This window comes from Mauremys mutica, chromosome 1, assembly GCF_020497125.1.
Source record: "Mauremys mutica isolate MM-2020 ecotype Southern chromosome 1, ASM2049712v1, whole genome shotgun sequence".
NCBI classification, from domain to species: domain Eukaryota; kingdom Metazoa; phylum Chordata; order Testudines; family Geoemydidae; genus Mauremys; species Mauremys mutica.
In genome coordinates, this window is record NC_059072.1 from 113,718,526 (window position 1) to 113,738,571 (window position 20,046).

The following is a 20,046-nucleotide window of genomic DNA, read 5'->3' on the forward strand; positions in this document are numbered from 1 at the left end:
ACCTCAAGCTGCAGAGAATCCTCCAGCAAGTGACCCGTGCCCCACCCTGCAGAGGAAGGCGAAAAACCTCCAGAGCCTCTGCCAATCTGCCCTGGAGGAAAATTCCTTCCCGACCCCAAATAGGCGATCATTTAAACCCTGAGCATGTTGGCAAGACTCAGCCAGCCAGCACCCAGGAAAGAATTCTCTGTAGTAACTCAGATCCCATCCCATCCCAGACCACTGGGCATACTTACCTGCTGATAATTTGGCAATTTATCTTTGATTAATTGCCAAAATTAGGCTATCCCATCAGACCATCCCCTTCATAAACTTATCAAGCTTAGTCTTAAAGCCAGATATGTCTTTTGCCCCCACTACTCCCCTTGGAAGGTTGTTCCAGAACTTCACTCCTCTAATGGTTAGAAATCTCAGTGAAGGTCAGCTTGGACACCTGGTCTATCTACAGTATTTGTGATGTCTATGATTATCATTGATCATGGTATTAAAATTCCAGTCACTGGGTAGCTTATTGTAGGGAACAGCACTCCATGGGCCGGGGTGGACTAGATGATCCATTAGAAATTAAGAGATGGAAAAGATTGTAGTCAAACAGAATATTATTTTAAGAATTGCACTTGGGCATTGTTGCAGATCTAGCCACTTCTGTGGCCAGATTCAGCAGTGATGTAAATAAGGATATAGTTTTCACAGTGGGTATAAACATGAACAAGTGTAGCTTGGAGGTGGTTACTGTACGAAATATGTATAGTTTACAATTCACATATATGCATTGATCTTTCTGCTAACACAAAGCTCTAAGTAAGAAATTAGAGGGGATGCATTGGCCCAGAGACTTCTGTGGGTTTGTACTTAATTATTTCAGGTTGAATTTGCCCCTGGTGTGTCTTTCTGAAATTGTTATACAAATGTGCTCTTACTCTGAAGCCAGGCATTTTATTGTGTGAAATAAACTTCCTGTGACTCCATAGTAGCTGAACAGTTTTGTGGCCAATTGTATTTAGTGTTTCGGGGTTTGTTTTTGCTTTGTCCTCAGCCTTCACCAGCACAGGGTTTGACTGCCATACTTCTCCAGTGTTCAGTCCTGCCAATCCAGAGAGTTCAATAGAAGATTGCTTAGCTCATCTTGGAGAGAAAGTGTCTCAGGAACTGAAAGAACCTCTTCACAAAGCGCTACAGATACTGCTTAGCAAGTAAGTTGTCATTTGCTTTGCTCAGTGGGAAGGTACTATTCCCTTTAAATTCTTATGGTTGCTATTATGCTGGTTATTTGACTGCACTTTGTTTTGGTATTGTTTTTCTTCCAATCTTCCTTTGCCTGCCCTATATATATCTATATCTATATATCACAAACACTCCTTTGCTGTATTGAACATTAAGGCAATTTTCAAACCCTTTTAACTTCAGAGCATTGAGCCTCCAAGAGTAACTTGACATACTTTAAACTACTGGTTGATATCTGGCAAACCATAAATGTCCTAGATACTGGACTGAAACCAGGTTAGCATCCCCACTCAATACTTAATCTTAATGTTAGGTTCTTGATGCTGTAACTGCAATACCATGGGGCTAATGTTGTTGATATCTCTGTATTTTAGGTACCCCAGATGTTGCTAAACTTGTCTTGATTGCACATCTGCCAATGGAACTACTTCCACATTTTCATTGTGGGAACGTACCTCTCAGCTTGTCACGCTCCTGGCCTTTAAAATGAGGGACAAGTAGGAAATAATAGAGAAGTTACATTCAGGTAGCGCAGAAACGTGTTTAAATGTAAGTCAGCTTTTTTTGTTACTTTAAAAAAAAATTTGTGTAGTGGGGTGGATCCTCAAAGAGCCTACATGAGACAGAAAAGGGGTTATTTTACTTGTTGATTGACTGTATCCTTTCAAGAGAGTGTGGGCAGTTGGGCTATCTGTAGAGAATAAAGAACTGGCCTTTCATCTTAGGAATCAATGTTTAAATTCCAGTAGGGCATGTAGCTGATGTCCCAGTATCTTGGTTAAAGTGCTAGTGCTAGATAATAGAGTTGCTTTGGTTGCCATTTTTTTAGTATGTATGAACAGTCTGGGTTTTAGGGGAGTCAAACTGACTTCCTCCTATTCTGGTTGCACTGGATGACAATGCCTCTGATGTCCAAAAATTGTGCATAGAAATCTTGGGCTCTGATGAGCCAGTTTGGGAGATTATCTATATAAATATGGCTGTGAAGACAGCATTGGAAAAGCTTGCGCTCCACTGTTTCTGATTTGTAGATGTATGCACTAATGGGGTAGGAGGAAATTGAGATTTTCAGGTGTCCTCTGCCTGTTCTTTGAGTATTACTCTCCCAGAACTCTTCTTGCATAGCTGTTCCTGATATTTTTAAATGACAAGGTACTGAAATCCCAGAGTATCAGTTGCCAAGTTTTTCAGTTCTGATAGTGTGGGCCTATAGTACCTTGTACGAGCACTGGGGAGGGATCTATGTGCCCTTATGAGGAGAGTGACTTTCATGTAGGCTTTTGAGAGGTAATGAGATGTGTAAGTAGTTCCTTGACTAGACCACCTTCTTGCAGTGAATCAAGTGGTCCAGTTGCTGACTTAATAAATTAAATTGGTATTAATGGAGAGTGGATTGTCACACTTTCTTGGGTATGCAAATTGGGTCTCTTTGCACTTGTTCATAGACCAGCTAAGATCGCACCAAACTGAATCCCAAAGATGCTACCCTCAGTTTCACAGAAAAGGTCTCTTGTTACATCTAGAGTATCTGACCAGGACTGTTTGCAGAGCCAATCAGCTCTGTTCCTTGATCTGCCCAACTGAAACATGTGGTCTAGCCACTATGTCCTCCATCTTCAGAGGCTAATAAAGGGAAATTGTTGCATTATGTCCAGTTTTTATTGGGCCAAGAAATGAAGTTGTCTTGTGTATGGAAGGGCATAGTGCCGCCCATAGGCTGTCACATCAGCTAACCCTGAAATTTCTCTAACATTTTATAAAAAGAATGAGTACTAAGCACTGATTTGGTTCCACTTTAATATTTTCTTGACGCAGTACGTAGTGCTAATGAGAATTCTGTGCTAAGATCTCTACAGGCTAACTGGTATTTGGGTGACCTATGTGAGTTACCTGTGTACAGAAATAGTAGTTTTGTAGATCTTTCATTTGCCTAGCATATGATGTATGCTCAGAGACCGACTTAGTTGTACTAAACCCTTAGCACAAAATTGTAGAGCACCGCAGCAAAGACAAACTCTCAGATCTTGTTAACCATCTATGTGCTCCTTTAGAAATATACACACTATATCTTTCAGATGGCCTCATACAGAGAGGGAGCTCTTTTATCTTCCATTCATTTCCTTGCTCCTATTGGTAACTGGTAAGCAGGAAATGGAGAGCTTATGGACCATTAATGCCAGAGGATAGTTTCCCCCTTTGCAGGATGATCAGTTTTTCTTTACCTAATTCCCTAAAAATGAATTTGCTTTTATTTACTGAAGGAATAACTCTGGATTATAGCACCGAGATATAAATGCTGTCTGGTTAATTTTTAAGCGGCACATTAATTTTAAGCTTCATTTTGACATGCTTTGTAATTGCATGCGGTGGATGTGTGAACACTTAGTTACCTGGGAACTGAAAGAACTTTAATCTTTGTTTTTTTCCCTTTATAACCTTTGGTGTTTTAATTCCTGCAGGACAGTGACTTATCAGGAATACCGAGAACGTACTCAGGAGATAGATGCTCATGCCAGTGGATGGAGCAAGGTAATAACAGAATTACCTTAACTTGGAGTTCTTAACACTTTGAAATTAATGGGGAAGATTTGCCCTATAATGCTCCCATAGCAGGATAGACACACCTATGGACTTCAAATATTTAGTAGCACTCAGAACCAGAAATAAATGAGTTAGAGTCCAATATCGTCTCCCCTCAAAAATGTGTGTGTGTGTGTAGATATGATAATTAGTCCTACCACGAGTGCCGGGGACTGGACTAGATGGCCTCTCGAGGTCCCTTCCAATTCTATGATGTGCAATTTTGTATTTTTTTTTTTTTTTTTTGCTGGACTGCACTTTAATGCATTTGCTGTTTGTTAATCTAATCTTTTTATGTTGGTGTTGGGTAAGTAATAAGACGAAGAGATAGGGCTGCTGTTGCTTGACGTCGATGCATGGATGCCAATTATTAAAAACTTAAAATTCCCTAGAAGCATTTGCTGTTGTAGCAGTTCTGTAGTGAGAATTAAGAGTGTTTCTATTATTTCTCTGCAATCCCTTCTCAGTTGTTTTGTTATCTTCTTAAATTCTTTTCACTTGTTAATCTAGTTCTGAGAAAAGTAAAGATAACCACACGCTCGAAGATTTTGAGGTTTTAATGGCTCAAAAAATTGAGTTAAGCTTCCTGCAGCAGCCTCAGCATCACTATCATAGGTGTGTGAGCTGCAAGAGGGCTTTTTATTATGTCATTGTGCAATATGTGATAGTCGATTTTGCTGATACAGCGGTACTTTTCTATAATCTGAGGCCTCTGCATACCGCTTTGCACTACATTGTATGATCCATCTATCTTGAGATATGTTTCTCAGAGGAATCGCAAAACTGCAAAATGAAATGCAAATCTATAAATGGAATTACTTCATCTAGAAGACAAATGCAGCTACCTCTGGGATGAAATGCAGTGATTTATTAACAGTACACAGCTACACTATGCAGCAGGGCAAGACAAAAAAGTTAATTTCTTTTCTAGCTGAAACTTCGTATGGAATTTAGGTAGCCTAATATAATTACCTTAGTGAGAATATGGCCATTATACTGAGGCTAACACTCTATTTTTACCCTTGTGTGTATGGGCACAAAAGCTGAGGTTTTTAATGGCCACAAATTGCCGGGTCCTTTTTTCTCATTCAGAAGAGAGCATAGGTCCAGCCTGATGTTAGCTGGAGCATTGGTTCAGCACTGACCCAGCAAAGAGTGCTACATGTTGAATGGCAAAACTACTTCCTACTGATGTAAGTGATAGCTGCATTGAGATACTTTTGATGGTGCTAATTTCCCTTGACCCTGCCTAATTTGAGATCTCATGGGATTATAATACAAAATGAAAAGATATGGGGATAACTCAGTGGTCTGAGCATTGGCCTGCTAAACCCAGGGTTGTGAGTTCAATCCTTGAGGGGGCCATTTAGGAATCTGGGGCAAAAATCTGTCTGGGGATTGGTCCTGCTTTGAGCAGGGGGTTGGACTAGATGACCTCCTGAGGTCCCTTCCAACCCTGATATTCTATGATTCTATAAGCCCAGGGATCCAGAATTGAAGTTCCCACAAAGTTCAACTCTGAATTTCCTGACTTCAATTTAAAATCTGGACATTAACATTGCATTAATATATTCTCTGTCTAATATGTCATTAGAGGACCTAACACTAGTTAAAAAAAAAAATTAACTATCTGGTACTTGTGTATTGCAGCTATCTTCTACTTTTATCATTTATATGGAAATTGAAATTTTATGCTGAAAACTGTTCAACCCTAGATGTGGAGAAATAATACCTTTGACTATAATGCTTGTACTTAAGGCATAAGTTCCTTGTTGGAGATCATTTTCATCAGAAAGGACAATAGATTTTCCTGTGGCCTTAAAAAAAAAAAAAAAAAAAAAAAGTTCAAGTCTGCATATTTTATACCCTGTAAGTCATCTTGCCATGTGTGTTCTGCCTCTTGTAGCCACCCTTAGATAAATGTTAATGTTTCTTATTTTTTAAGAATAGATTGTACCTCTCACACTCAGACACATACTTTGAGATAATAGTTAGGCACTATATTTTTCTCTATTGTAACTGGAAAAAGCAGAAGAGTACGGCATGAACCCCAAGAGCTGCACTAAATATAAGTTTTTCAAATACAGGGTCTTAAATCAGCTGCAGAATCGATTATCATGGGTTGAGGTTTCTCTTTTGACATTCTGGGTGATAAGTCTTGTTATATCCTTGGGGCAGCCGGTGTAGGAAGCCATCACTTGAGGCCAGAGAGCAGGCAGCTAACCAAAACCTCCATTTTATTTACAGATATACAGAGAGCTCACTCAGCCGGTTGAAACCGGCTGAGCTATCCCTTAATAGTCTAACTCAGTTGCCATAGTAACAAAACCCATGACAACCAAATACACAACATATTCCTCCCCCCCTAATAAGAACATCCCCTAAATAAAACACACACTAAACTAGAGAAGGAGGGTAGACTGCCTCCATTCCCGGCTAAACCCTGGGGATTATTTTGCCCCATACCCGTGGGTTCGCCCTAACTAAAGATCCAGCCGATGAGGCGGCCTTCTGTCTCTAGGTGGATTACGGCGAACTTCTGGTGGTGTTGCACCCGAAAGTACTAGGGGCTCAAGGTCCGCAGCACGAATAGGTGAGGAGGTGGTATCAGCTCGTGCTGGGCAAAGGGGTATCTCAGCTGCCGGCAGTAATGGAGGAGAACAGTCAGGAACAGGTGACTCATGATTCGGTGTCTCACCAGGAGGGGTGAAGTCAGACCCCTCAACTGCAGATGGGTCCTGAAGACTGGCATGACCTGGCAACAGCTGATCTACATGTCGCCGCCAGGTAAGATTCTCTGCAGTCCGGACTGTATAGGAAACAGGTCCTGTTTGAGTGATGACTGTGGCCGGGACCCATTTAGCTCTGGAAGTATAATTCCGAGCCAAAACTGGCTGTCCTGGGCTAAAGGTTCGGTCTTTTGCTCTGGGTGCCCGTCTGATGACTTGATATTGCTGCTGATGTTGCACAGTTTGTCTGGGTTCAGAAGGTTTCAGCAGATCAAAGCAAGTGCGCAGCTGTCGTCCCATCATTAGAAAGGCTGGGGAAGCCTGGGTCGTAGCATGAGGTGTGTTTCTATAGGAAAGTAAGAAGGTATCCAGACGCTTTTGAATGGAGTGTTGTCCCTTTGCTGATTTCAAAGCGTTTTTCATTGTCTGCACAAATCTTTCAGCTAATCCGTTGGTGGACGGATGATATGGTGCTGACGTGATGTGGTGTATCCCATTTGCCTTCATAAAATTTTGAAACTCCTGAGAGACGAACTGCGGTCCGTTGTCGCTCACAAGTTGTTCTGGCAGACCAAAACGACTAAAGAGTCCTCGTAGTTTTTGGATAGTACTCTCTGCAGTAGTGGACTGCATTATAGAGACTTCTGGCCATTTAGAATGGGCATCTACTGCCACCAAGAACATGCTTCCTTCAAGGGGGCCAGCAAAGTCAACGTGAATACGTTGCCACGGGTTTTCAGGCCAGTCCCATGGGTGTAGGGGTGCCCACTGGGGTGCATTTCTTACACCCTGACTTGACATACAAGCTTTTGCCTTCTCTTCAATAGCACTGTCCAATCTAGGCCACCAAAAATAGCTTCGTGCAATTTCCTTCATGCGCACTATTCCACAGTGACCGGAATGTAGCTGTTCTAACTTCTGTGATCTCAGGGGTGGTGGAATAATGACACGCTTCCCCCACAACAAACAACCAGATTGGACCGATAACTCCGTCCGCCTGGACATGTAGGGAACAAGGTCGGGTGAGACCGGAGAGGTTTGTCGAGATTTTCCATGCATCACCAGGTCCATAACTTGGGATAATACTGGGTCAACGCGGGTTGCCTTCTTTATCTGAGTAGCAGTGATGGGTGTATTCTCTACCTGTTCAAAGTAGAAGATTTCCTTTTGGGCACTATCTTGATGTTTGACCGGTAAAGGCAACCTTGAGAGGCCATCTGCATTGCCGTGCAGAGTGGATTTCCGATATTTGATTTCATATGTGTGTGCAGAAAGTATCAATGCCCAACGTTGCATACGACTAGCAGCTAATGGGGGAATGCCTGTGTAGGGTCCAAAAATTGATGTCAGAGGTCGATGGTCTGTAAGAAGAGTAAACTTTCGCCCAAACAGGTACTGATGAAACTTCCTAATTCCAAAAACAATTCCTAATGCCTCACGTTCGATTTGGGCGTAGTTAGTTTCTGCTTTGCTTAGAGTGCGTGAAGCAAAAGCAATAGGTCTTTCTTCTCCCGAAGGCATAATGTGTGACACGACCGCTCCCACTCCATAAGGGGAAGCATCGCAGGCCAATTGCAGGGGTAAGGATGGATCAAAGTGCGTTAGAACTTCAGAATTTAACAATGCATCCTTAGCTTTGTTAAATGCAACATCACAGGCTTCAGTCCACTTCCAGGCCTTGTTCTGCCCAAGGAGCTCATGAAGTGGTTTTAGTAGTGTGGCTAACTGTGAGATGAACTTCCCGTAATAGTTCAGTAGTCCTAGAAATGAGCGTAGCTGGCTTACATTTCGAGGTGGGGGAGCCTCCACAATAGCTTTAACTTTTGCAGGGGCCTTATGAAGACCTGCAGAATCAATGATGTGTCCCAAATATTCAACAGAGGGCTTGAAGAATTCACACTTGTCTTTGCGAACTCGTAGGCCATACTCTTCCAGTCTTTGTAGGGTAGCCTCTAAATTCTTTAAGTGATCCTCTTCATTTCTTCCAGTGACCAGGATATCATCCAGATAGCACTGAACTCCTGACAAGCCACACAAGATCTGGTCCATAGCCCTCTGGAACAGGGCGGGAGCCGATGTGATTCCGAAGGGTAGGCGACAGTATCGATAAAGCCCCTTATGAGTCACAATAGTCAACAGCTCTTGGGACTTTTCATCGACGTGCATCTGTAAATATGCTTGACTCAGATCAATCTTACTGAACTTTTGTCCCCCAGCCAGGCCTGCGAAGAGGTCATTGATGCGGGGAAGCGGGTATTGCTCTGCACACAACACTGGGTTGACAGTGACTTTAAAATCACCGCAAATCCGGAGAGAGCCATCTTTCTTCACTATTGGAACAATAGGAGTGGCCCATGAGCTATGGGTAACTGGTATTAGGACTCCATTGGTGACCAGGCGCTCCAGGTCTGCTTCAACTTTTGGCCTGATGGCATATGGCACAGTTCGGGCTTTCAGATATTTTGGTGGACTGCCAGGTTTAATGTTCAATGTCACAGTGATTCCCTTCATACTTCCCAAATCATCTCCAAAAACAGCAGCATGTTTCCTTAGTATAGGGGTTAGACTGGTTTCTTGTTTAGTCATCCGGTGCACTTCTGCCCAGTTCAGCTGAATCTTCCCAAGCCAAGACCTACCCATTAAGGCTCGGTAGTCACCTCTCACCACAAACAGTGGCAATTTAGCCGCCTGTCCATTGAGCTCCACCTTAACATCAATAGTGCCCAACATGGGCACAGCTTCACCTGTATACGTCTTCAGAACAGTTTTTGTTACCTTAAGCGGAAGATGCTGTAGCTTTTCCTTATACACAGTCTCAGGAACCAGCGAGACAGCTGCACCGGTGTCTAGTTCCATGCGTATAGGTTTGCCCTCCAATAAGGGGGTTACCCAGTATTCATGTGAGCCCGCTGCCAAAGACAAAACATGCAGTGGCACTTCCTCTTGTGAGGAGGTGTCACCTTGATCATCCTGGGTCTGTTCTAGGGTATGCAAGGTTCCTCTTTTTGTCGGCCAGACCACAGGCCTCTTTTTCTTTTGTTTACAGGCATACTCAATGTGTCCCTTTTTGCCACAGTGTCGACACACCAGGTCCTTACACCAGCATTCTGATGCCTGGTGACCCAGCTTATCACAGCGGTAACATTCTTGACTCTGCACTGTTTTGTGGGTCGGTTCTTGTGACACTTTTTGCACCCTAGGGGGTGCACCGATGTATTGTGCCTCCCTTGTAGCCAGTTCCATGGAGACAGCAATATCAACAGCCTTCTGTAATGTAAGCTGAGCCTCTGTCAGTAGGCGCTTCCGTATAGCTTCACTGCAGAGGCCACACACTAACCTGTCACGCAGGGCATCATTTAACATCTCTTTAAATTCACAGTGTTCTGCTAGCTTTTTTAAAATGGATACAAATTGTACAACTGTTTCATCTTCCTTTTGGTCTCTTTTGTGGAACCTATATCTTTCAACAATTACCAGTGGTTTTGGGGAGAAATGAGACCCTAGGATTTCCACAATGTCACTGTAAGATTTAGTCTCAGGCTTAACAGGGTGTAGTAAGCTGCGTAGCAGAGAGTAGGTTTTAGCCCCTACAACAGTTAAGAATATTGGCACCTTCTTCGCTTCTGTAATGTCATTTGCAATAACAAAAAGCTCAAAACGCTCAGTATACACATGCGACTGCTCTGTATTCTCATCAAAAGGCTCCAGGGGCCTGGTCAGAGTAGCCATGATTTTTAGTTTCACTTTCACAGTCAGTGCAAACAAGTAGCTTTTTTTGTTTGTTTGTTCTTTACCTTAATTTCTACTTCCTTCTGTTACTGGAGCAGCACCGGAGTCTCACCCTCGTCGCCAGTGTTATATCCTTGGGGCAGCCGGTGTAGGAAGCAATCACTTGAGGCCAGAGAGCAGGCAGCTAACCAAAACCTCCATTTTATTTACAGATATACAGAGAGCTCACTCAGCCGGTTGAAACCGGCTGAGCTATCCCTTAATAGTCTAACTCAGTTGCCATAGTAACAAAACCCATGACAACCAAATACACAACAAGTCTCTCATCCAATGGCTAACTGTTCAGTAGTTTTTGGCATCAGAAACTATTGATGAACTAGGAGCGCAACATGGCATCTACTGTCGGTCTCAGAATCCTGTCAGCTAGGTAGCTTATTGGATCACAAGCTGTGCTGTTGTCTGATTTAAAATATGACCATATAGATCATTGTTGCAACCACTGTTCTATATTTGCAGGAAATCTTGTACAAAGGTTGTAAAGTGAGGTGTCTATGAAAAGGTTACGATTTGCAGGTTATGATTATGCTATCTGTATGCATGTATCATTTTTGTATTTGAAGTTATAAGTATTGGCCAGGGGCGGCTCTAGCAATTTCGCCTGCCCCAAGCACGGCGGCACGCCGCGGGGGGGGCGCTCTGCTGGTCGCCGGTCCCGCGGCTCCGGTGGACCTCCTGCAGACGTGCCTGCGGAGGGTCCGCTGGTCCCGCGGCTCCGGTGGACCTCCCACAGGCACGATGTGGATGCTCCACCGGAGCCGCAGGACCAGCGGACCCTCCACAGGCGTGCCTGCGGGAGGTCCACCGGAGCCGCGGGACCAGCGGACCCTCCGCAGACACGCCTGCGTGAGGTCCACCGGAGCCGCCTGCCGCCCTCCTGGCGACCGGCAGAACGCCCCCCACGGCATGCCGCCCCAAGCACGCGCTTGGCGTGCTGGGGCCTGGAGCCGCCCCGGTATTGGCTCTATACTTGGATTTCAAGTGTTTGCTCCTGGGGTAATGCCTACAAGGTAGCTAGCCAGCACATCTTGGAGGGACTAGTCAAATTGAGTGACCCATCAAAGGAACATTTAACTGATAATGAACCATGGGAAATGCCCATCTACACTGAATGGAATTTCCTGCTGTGATTAGGCGAAATGCCTGGACATGGGAATTGCCCATGGGACTCCAAATTCCATCTTGTTGCTGTAATTTTCCACAGTAAGAACAATGGGATGCCCTCCACATGGAAAAAAGCTATAAAGGGCCCTGGAAACACCTCCATTCTGTCTTCAATCCTGTTTCTTACCTCTGGAGGAACTTTGCTACAAACTGAAGCTCTGAACAAAGAACTAAATAACCCATCCAAGCTGTGGATGTATTCCAGAGAATTGACTTAATCCAGCAGTTCATTCCATCACTGCTACAAGCTTGAACCAAGAACTTTGCCATTATTGTGTGTAATTGATTCCTTTAACCAATTTTAACTCTCACCTTTCTTTCTTTTTATGAATAAAGCATTAGATTTTAGATACCCAAAAATCACGCTGATGCCAATCCTTTAGTAAGATCTAAATTATGTATTGACCTGGGTGTGTGGCTGGTCCTTTGGGATTATTTGATGAGACTGGTTGTAAAGAACCACTCATCTCTGAATCCAGTGTTTCTGGTGGTGATACAAAACTTGGAATGCCTGAGGAAACTGCCTATATGTCTTCTTGTTAGCCAGTGTGGTGAAACAGAAGTTTACTTTTGTTGCTGGTATGGTATATCCTATGGGGGTTAGCCACCAATCTTGGGGTGTATCTGCCCTATTTCTCATCAGTTCGTCCTGAATTTGGCATCCTCAGTTGTGACTCGCTGAGGCACGGTTACAGTGGCATAGTCTGTCTAGGATGCACAGAACCCGGTCAATTAAGCTTTGGATCAGAACCCCATGCTATTCAAAATTTGAAATTTGATACTGAGAGTTTTAAAGATTAAAGATCAGTGATGATGAGCCAGAAGGCATCAGCAGAAGCAATCAAACTTCAAGCTCCAAGAGAGAGCCTGTGTCTTGAACGTGAACAAAGACTGACAGAACTTACAATACAGGAGAAGCAAGCCTTGGCCCAGCTGGAAAGAGAAGCTAGAGAAAGGGTCGCTAAAATGGAAAAAGAAACTGTTCAAAGAAAGAAAGAAAAGCCCATGCAAGGCATATGGAACGGCTGGCTGCTGAGGAGAGGGTTCGCCAGATGCAACAAGAAACTGCCAGATTTGAGCTCCAAATCAAAAAAGCAATAGAAGAACAGCAGGAACTGTATCCTTTTGAAAGTCCAGTTTATAACAGTGTTGGTATGTTGTATTACTCTGAGCAGTTGTCTGTGTTTAACCAGTTTTGCTATGGCCAGGGAGAGGGTTACTCAAACCTGGTGAAGGTGAAAAATAGCTGTTTGTCTGTGATATCTCAGAAGTAAATTGGGAATTAGATGAAGCAGAGAGATTTGACTTAATCCAGCAGTTCATTCCGTCACTGCTACAAGCTTGAACCAAGAACGTTGTGTGTAATTGATTCCTTTAACCAATCTTAACTCTCATCTATCTTTCTTTTTATGAATAAACCATTAGATTTTAGATACTAAAGGATTGGCATCAGGGTGATTTTTGGGTAAGATCTAAGTGTTATATTGACCTGGCTGTGTGGCTGGTCCTTTGTGATCAGAAGAACCTTTTGTTTGATAAGACTGGTTGTAAAAACCACTCATCTCTGAATCCGGTGTTTTTGATGGTGATATTAAAAACTGGAATGCCTGAGGAAACTGCCTTTATGTCCTCTTGCTAGCCGGTGTGGTGAAACAGAAGTTTACTTTTGTTGCTGGTTTGGTATATCCTGTGGGGGATTAGCCACCAGTGTTGGGGTGTATCTTGGCATCCTCAGTTGTGACCCACTGAGGCACGGTTACAGTGATGTAATGGTCTCAATCCTGTCAGCTAGGCGGCTTATAGAATCACAAGCTATAAGAAGACATAGGTGGACCATGTATGTCTGCATATGTATGTAAATATAGTGTTTGGGCGTAAGGGGAGGAGCTGTAAAATATTGCCCAAATGATGGTTACAAATGTCATAATTATTTAATAATTTGATAAACTAAAGGAGGTATTTTACACAGGCACTGTTGATTTACCCTGGGTGGATATCATCATTTTGTGTGTGCTGTCAGCCATCTTTTTTTTAAAACATAGTACATCTGAGCATGTGCAATATGTCAACCTTGAATATAGACCAAGTAGCCAATGGGAACATAAAATGTGGACTTTCTGTCGGGGGTTTTAATGTAAAGTAGAATTGTTGTCGCCAAGTTAATTCTCATTTGTTTCTTGTATAACAGTTTCAGAGAGAGAGGTTATTTTCTTGTTCCCTTTAACATGTTAAGTAGCTTCTTTTGGAGATAATTAATTTGGATTTATATTATCCTCCTTCCTTGACTGCAACCACCATGTAAGGAAAGAATAGAGAGAGATTTATTTACAAGTATAATAACAAAATTGTATAAAAGTAGAAAATAGTGACCCAGGCTTTCAAAAGTAATTACCAAAACACAAGAAATACCTTAACAGTTAACTAAATGCATGAACAAATAATTGAGTATTTTATTTCCATAACTAAAATCCTCTGCACTGAAATTCTTAGCAAATTTTCTTAAGAATTTAGTAGTCTGCTACCCATATAACTTACTAGAACTAAGATTTTGCAGCCAAGTAGATCTTCCACCTTTGGGTCTGGTTATTCAGCCCTTTAATCTGCAAGCCTGTGCAACTCCTTCCAGCCAATGGAGTTTCTGGTCCTAAACTAGCCTTTTTGATTGAGAATCTCAACCAAAATACGTCTTAGATGCTTGCATCTTTTTTGCTGGAGCAGCCTCATCAGGACAAATATTCTTCTTCGAGTGATTGCTCCTATGCATTCCATGTAGGTGTGCGCGCCGCGCGTGCACGGCTCTTCGGAACATTTTTAGCCTAGCAACACCGGCGGCCCGGCTGGGCGCCCCCTGGAGTGGCGCCGCTATAGCGCTAGTTATATACCCCAGCCGGCCCGTCCGCTCCTCAGTTCCTTCTTCCCGCCCGTGACGGCCAGTTGGAACTGTGGAGTGCTTGTCGTCCTCCACTTACCTAGCTCACCTTCGTTCTAGTTTTGTATTTAATGTATATAGTTAGTTGTTAAAATTAGTTGAGTAGTTATTAGATAGATTAGGGGGAATTAGGGGGGCTTAGCCCCTCTTTTCCCGTCCGGTGCGGGCGTATGCCCAAGACACCGGGATTCAAGCCCTGTGCGGCTTGCCACCGGCACATGCCCGTTGGGGACCCCCACGACGCCTGCCTTCGTTGTCTCGGCGAGGGACATCGACCAGACAAGTGCCTCATTTGCAGGTCATTCAAGCCGCGAACGAAAAAGGAGCGGGACATTAGATTACGGCAGCTCCTCATGGAGTCGGCGCTTACCCCTGCGGTGCCGACTCCTCCGGCTCCGCCGTCGTCCTCGGTGCGGAGCGCTCCAGCGGTCCCCGGCCGGTCCGGTGCCGAGACTCTTAAGAAGCAGCCGGCACCGAAGCCCCGGCACCGTTCCCATTCACCATCTGGGAAACGGAAGCCTAAGCCCAAGGCTGTAGAGACTGCTACGTCGAGACCATTGGTCCAGCAGCCAGTAGCGGCGCCTTCGGCACCGTCCTCGACAGCGCACGGCCCGTGCGCGGTACCGTCGACTCCGGCACCGGCAGGGCCGTCGAGTCCGGTACCCCCGCGCTCCCCGGTGCAAACCGTGGTCGAGCTGCCTCTCCCGTCCACGCCCGAGACGTTCTCGACGGCGAGGGAGCTCATAGAGCTAACAGAGGCACCGAGCCTCCGGCCCCCGGCACCGCCGGTGCGGGCTGTTCCGTCAGTGGGCAAACCGGCCATGGTACGACCTGCCACCCCTGACAAACGGGATAGAAGGCGATCCAGGTCCCGCTCCCGGTCCCGATCCCGGAGACGGTCACCTTCCCGCCGTTCAAGGTCACGGCACCGGTCTCCATCCCGGTACCGCTCTCCTTCTCGGCGCTGGTCGCAGTCCCGGTACCGCTCCTCATCGCGGTACCGGTCGTACTCCCGGAGGTGTTCCAGGTCCCGGTCCCGCTCTCCGGACCGTCGGCACCGAGGAAGGTCCGGATCCCGGCACCGCTCCCGACGCCGTTCTCGAAGCCGCTCCCGTCGACGACGATCGAGATCGCGGTCGACCTCCCGCTATTCTCGCGGTCAAAGGTCCCGCTCGCGCTCCCGGCACCGAGACGATCGGCACCGGTACCCGGCACCGTCCACGGAGAGACTGGTGGCATCGACGGCGCAGTCTCTGAGCGCCTCTGCCCCCCCGTGGCCTTCCCGCCAACCGTCGGTCGCTTCACACGACGGCAGCGGTGCAGATTACCGCGCGGACCCACAAGGACAAGACCTGGGTCCCCAGCAATGGGGTTTCTGGACCCCCTGGGCTGGTCACGAGGCTCAGGGCGCCCCCTTCCTCCCGCGACAGGGGCCTTCTGACCATGGGGTGCCGGAAGCCACCGTCAGCAGGCCTCCTCCATCGCCTCCGGTTGAGGTTCCACCGCCGTCGGTGCAGACGCAACATCCCGTGGAGACGGCGGCCTCACACCTCATGGACGAGCCTCAGCCTCTGCCTATTGGACAGGCCCAGTCCTCGTCTTCCTCGCCCGACGAGGCGGTGGCGGGATCCTCGTCATCCGATCCCCCACCGATTGACTTATGTGCCCATCAGGACCTCCTTTGTCGGGTGGCACAAGCTGTTAACCTCCCGGTAGCGGAGGTCATCGAGGACGAGGACCCAATCACTAATGTGGTCGGAACGGAGGCCCCCATGCGAGTAGCCCTACCGTTTGTTAGGACAATCCAGAGAAATGCCACCACACTCTGGCAGTCCCCGGCGTCCATCCCTCCCACTGCCCGTGGAGTGGAGCGGAAGTACTCGGTACCCCCGACTGGGTACGAGTACCTGTACACCCACCCGGCCCCGGACTCCCTAGTGGTACAGTCGGTGAATGACCGGGAGTGAAATGGGCAACCTGCGCCTGCACCTAAGTCCAAAGACTCCGATGGACCTGTTGGGCCGGAAGGTATATTCGGCTGGCGGCCTCCAGTTACGCATAGCCAATCAGTTGGTTCTCCTGGCCCGCTATGCCTACGATAATTTCGTAGCCCTCTCTAAATTTACGGAGTTGGTTCCAACATCCTCCAGGCAGGAGTTCTCAGCTTTGCTGGAAGAGGGCAAGAAAGCTACCAGGTCCTCTATTCAGGGCTCACTGGACTCTGCAGACTCCGGAGCCAGGACCTTGGCATCGGGAGTGACAATGAGAAGGATCTCCTGGCTGCAATCGTCCACCTTGCCGCCAGAGGTTCAGTATACTTTGCAGGACTTGCCCTTCGATACCAAGGGCTTATTCTCGGAGAAAACAGACTCCAGGATACAGACCCTTAAGGATGGGCGCATTGCCATCCGTACGCTAGGCATGCATACGCCTGCGACACAGCGGAGGCCCTTCAGGCAGCAGCCCTTTCGCCCGTTCAATCAGTCCAGGTCTCGGCCTGATAATACACGCAGGGGCAGACTGAACTGCCGTAGACCATCGGGCAATCGGTGTACCCAGTCCCAGGCGCCTTCCAAGGCCCCCCAAGGGCCGAAGCAGGCGTTTTGATGGGACGCCCGAGGATGGCCCATCAGTCTCTCCTCTGGATCCTTCCCCGTTATTTTTCAATCGTCTTTCCCACTTCCTCCCGGCGTGGTCCCAGATTACATCGGACAACTGGGTGCTACGCACGGTAGAGTCTGGTTACCATCTTCAGTTTGTTTCGTCCCCACCCTCCCACCCACCCACCCCGTCCCTCTTCAGGGACCCCTCTCACGAGCAAGTCCTCCTACAAGAGGTCGAGTCTCTGCTGAGGTTGGGTGCTATAGAGGAGGTGCCGAGCGATATGCGAGGCAGGGGATTTTACTCCCGATATTTCTTAATCCCCAAGGCGAAGGGAGGCCTAAGACCCATACTCGACCTCCGAGAGCTCAACAAATACCTTGTCAAGCTCAAGTTTCGCATGGTAACCCTGGGGACTATCATTCCCTCCCTGGATCCGGGAGACTGGTTTGCCGCCCTCGACATGAAGGACGCGTATTTTCATGTCGCCATTTACCCTCCTCATCGGCGCTACCTGCGTTTCGTTGTCAACAATACGCACTACCAATTCACAGTGCTGCCCTTCGGCCTCTCTACAGCGCCGAGGGTATTCACCAAGTGCATGGCAGTGGTGGCCGCGGCCATCCGCCGTCGTCGGTTACATGTCTACCCCTATCTCGACGACTGGCTAGTCCAAGGACCATCCCGCCAACTGGTGGCGTCCCACGTGGCCACGGTCCTAGCCCTGTTTCAGCGTCTAGGGCTCATGATAAATGCCGAGAAGTCGATGTTGACCCCTTCGCAAAGAGTGGAGTTCATCGGTGCGGTCCTGGATTCCAATTTGGCCAGGGCCTGCCTGCCCCAACCTCGGCATCAGTCTCTGGTCTCTCTAGTTCGAGACCTACAAGCTTTCCCACGGACAACAGTGCGTTCCTGCCTCCGCCTTCTAGGCCACATGGCTTCGTGCACGTTCGTCACTCAGTACGCGAGGTTGCACCTTCGCCCATTTCAAATTTGGCTCGCGTCAGTGTACCGGCCCCACCGCGACTCCATCGATATGGTGGTCACGCCCACGAAGCCAGCCATCGCTTCGCTCACTTGGTGGCTGGACCCAGCAGTCGTGTGTGCCGGAGTCTCTTTCCGCCCTCCTCAACCATCCGCCACTCTGACCACGGATGCGTCAGAGCTGGGGTGGGGAGCGCACCTAGCCGACCTGCACACCCAAGGCCTCTGGCCGCCCCGAGAGCTCTCCGGGCGATTCGCCTCGCCTGTCAAGCCTTTTGCCCCAGTCTCCAGGGGCGTTGTATCGCGGTGTTGACGGACAATACAACGGCGATGTTTTATGTCAACAAGCAGGGTGGAGCCCGATCTTCTCCGCTGTGCACGGAGGCGATGCTACTGTGGGACTTCTGCATAGCCCACTCCATTCACCTGGTGGCGTCCTATCTTCCAGGGGTGCAGAACACGCTGGCCGACCATCTAAGCAGGTCGTTCCTGTCCCACGAGTGGTCCCTCCGCCCAGATGTGGTTCACACGATTTTCCGGAGGTGGGGGTTTCCCCGGATAGACCTGTTCGCCTCCAGAGAGAACAGGAAGTGCCACCAGTTCTGCTCGTTCCAGGGTCGCGCCCCGGGCTCCCTGTCGGACGCATTCCTTTACCCCTGGTCGGGTCACCTACTGTATGCCTTCCCTCCGTTCCCGCTCGTACATCGGGTGCTTCTCAAGCTTCGGAGGGACAGAGCCCGCCTCATACTTGTCGCTCCGGCCTGGCCGAGACAGCACTGGTACACTCTGCTGCTCGAGCTATCGGTACGAGATCCCATCCCTCTGCCCTTATGGCCGGACCTGATAACGCAGGACTTCGGCAGGCTCCGCCACCCGGACCTGCAGTCCCTCCATCTGACAGCCTGGTACCTGAGTGGTTGACCCACGCGGAGCGGGCCTGTTCGGCGGCGGTCCAGCGGGTCCTGCTGGAGAGCAGAAAGCCCTCCACTCGCTTGACCTACCTCTCTAAATGGAAGCGATTCGCCATATGGTGCGACCAGAGAGATCTGAATCCATTCGTCGTCCCTATCCCAACGATACTGGACTACCTCTGGCCACTTAAAGAGCAGGGTCTTGTGGTCTCATAGTTAAAGGTGCACCTGGCAGCGATATCTGCCTTCAGGCCACCCGTCGGTCACCGATCCATCTTCTCCGATCCTACGGTTTCCCGCTTCCTCAAGGGGCTTGAGCGTTTGTTCCCGCCAGTGCGGCCTCCGACTCCACCCTGGGACCTGAATCTGGTCTTGGGCAGGCTCATGGGAACCCCCTTTGAACCCATGGCTACGTGTTCACTGCTCCACCTGTCGTGGAAAACAGCCTTTCTCGTCGCCATAACCTCAGCAAGGCGAGTTTCCGAGCTCCAGGCCCTGACGGCCGGTCCTCCGTACACCATCTTTCATGCGGACAAGGTCCAGCTTCGGCCTCACCCGGCCTTCCTCCCTAAGGTGGTGTCAGCCTTCCATGTAAATCAGGACATTTTCCTTCCCGTTTTTTTCCCGAAGCCTCATCTCTCGAGTCGGGATCAACAGCTGCACACCCTGGATGTCCGCAGGGCGCTTGCTTTCTACATACATCGTACAAAATCCTTCCGGCGTTCGCCACAACTGTTCATAGCAGTTGCAGAACGTATGAAAGGCAAGCCGGTCTCTTCTCAGAGGATTTCCTCATGGGTCACCGCATGCATCAGAACATGCTACGAGCTGGCTGGGGTGCCAGCTGACCGTCTTACCGCTCACTCTACGAGAGTGCACGCCTCGTCTGCCACCTTCCTGGCCCATGTCCCCATTCAGGACATCTGTAGAGCGGCCACCTGGTCTTCTGTTCACACCTTCGCCTCCCACTACGCGTTGGTGCAGCAATCCAGAGACGATGCAGCCTTCGGCTCCGCAGTCTTGCACTCTGCCACGTCTCACTCCGACCCCACCGCCTAGGTAAGGCTTGGGAGTCACCTACATGGAATGCATAGGAGCAATCACTCGAAGAAGAAAAGACGGTTACTCACCGTTGTAA

General features: G+C 48.0%; 1 protein-coding gene across 3 annotated transcripts in view; it reads left to right on the forward strand.

The window, feature by feature from the left end:
* Positions 1-20,046, forward strand: part of BCL2L13 (BCL2 like 13) — a 91,989-nt gene that overhangs the window by 33,489 nt on the left and 38,454 nt on the right. For 2 of the 3 annotated variants that reach the window (XM_044991713.1, XM_044991723.1), the window contains 2 exons: positions 1,037-1,193; positions 3,684-3,753. In XM_044991713.1, the coding sequence (XP_044847648.1) occupies positions 1,037-1,193; positions 3,684-3,753 (227 nt within the window). Of the gene's footprint in view, positions 1-1,036; positions 1,194-1,598; positions 1,769-3,683; positions 3,754-20,046 lie in introns of those variants that run through there. The other variant, XM_044991731.1, reaches the window with a different exon arrangement.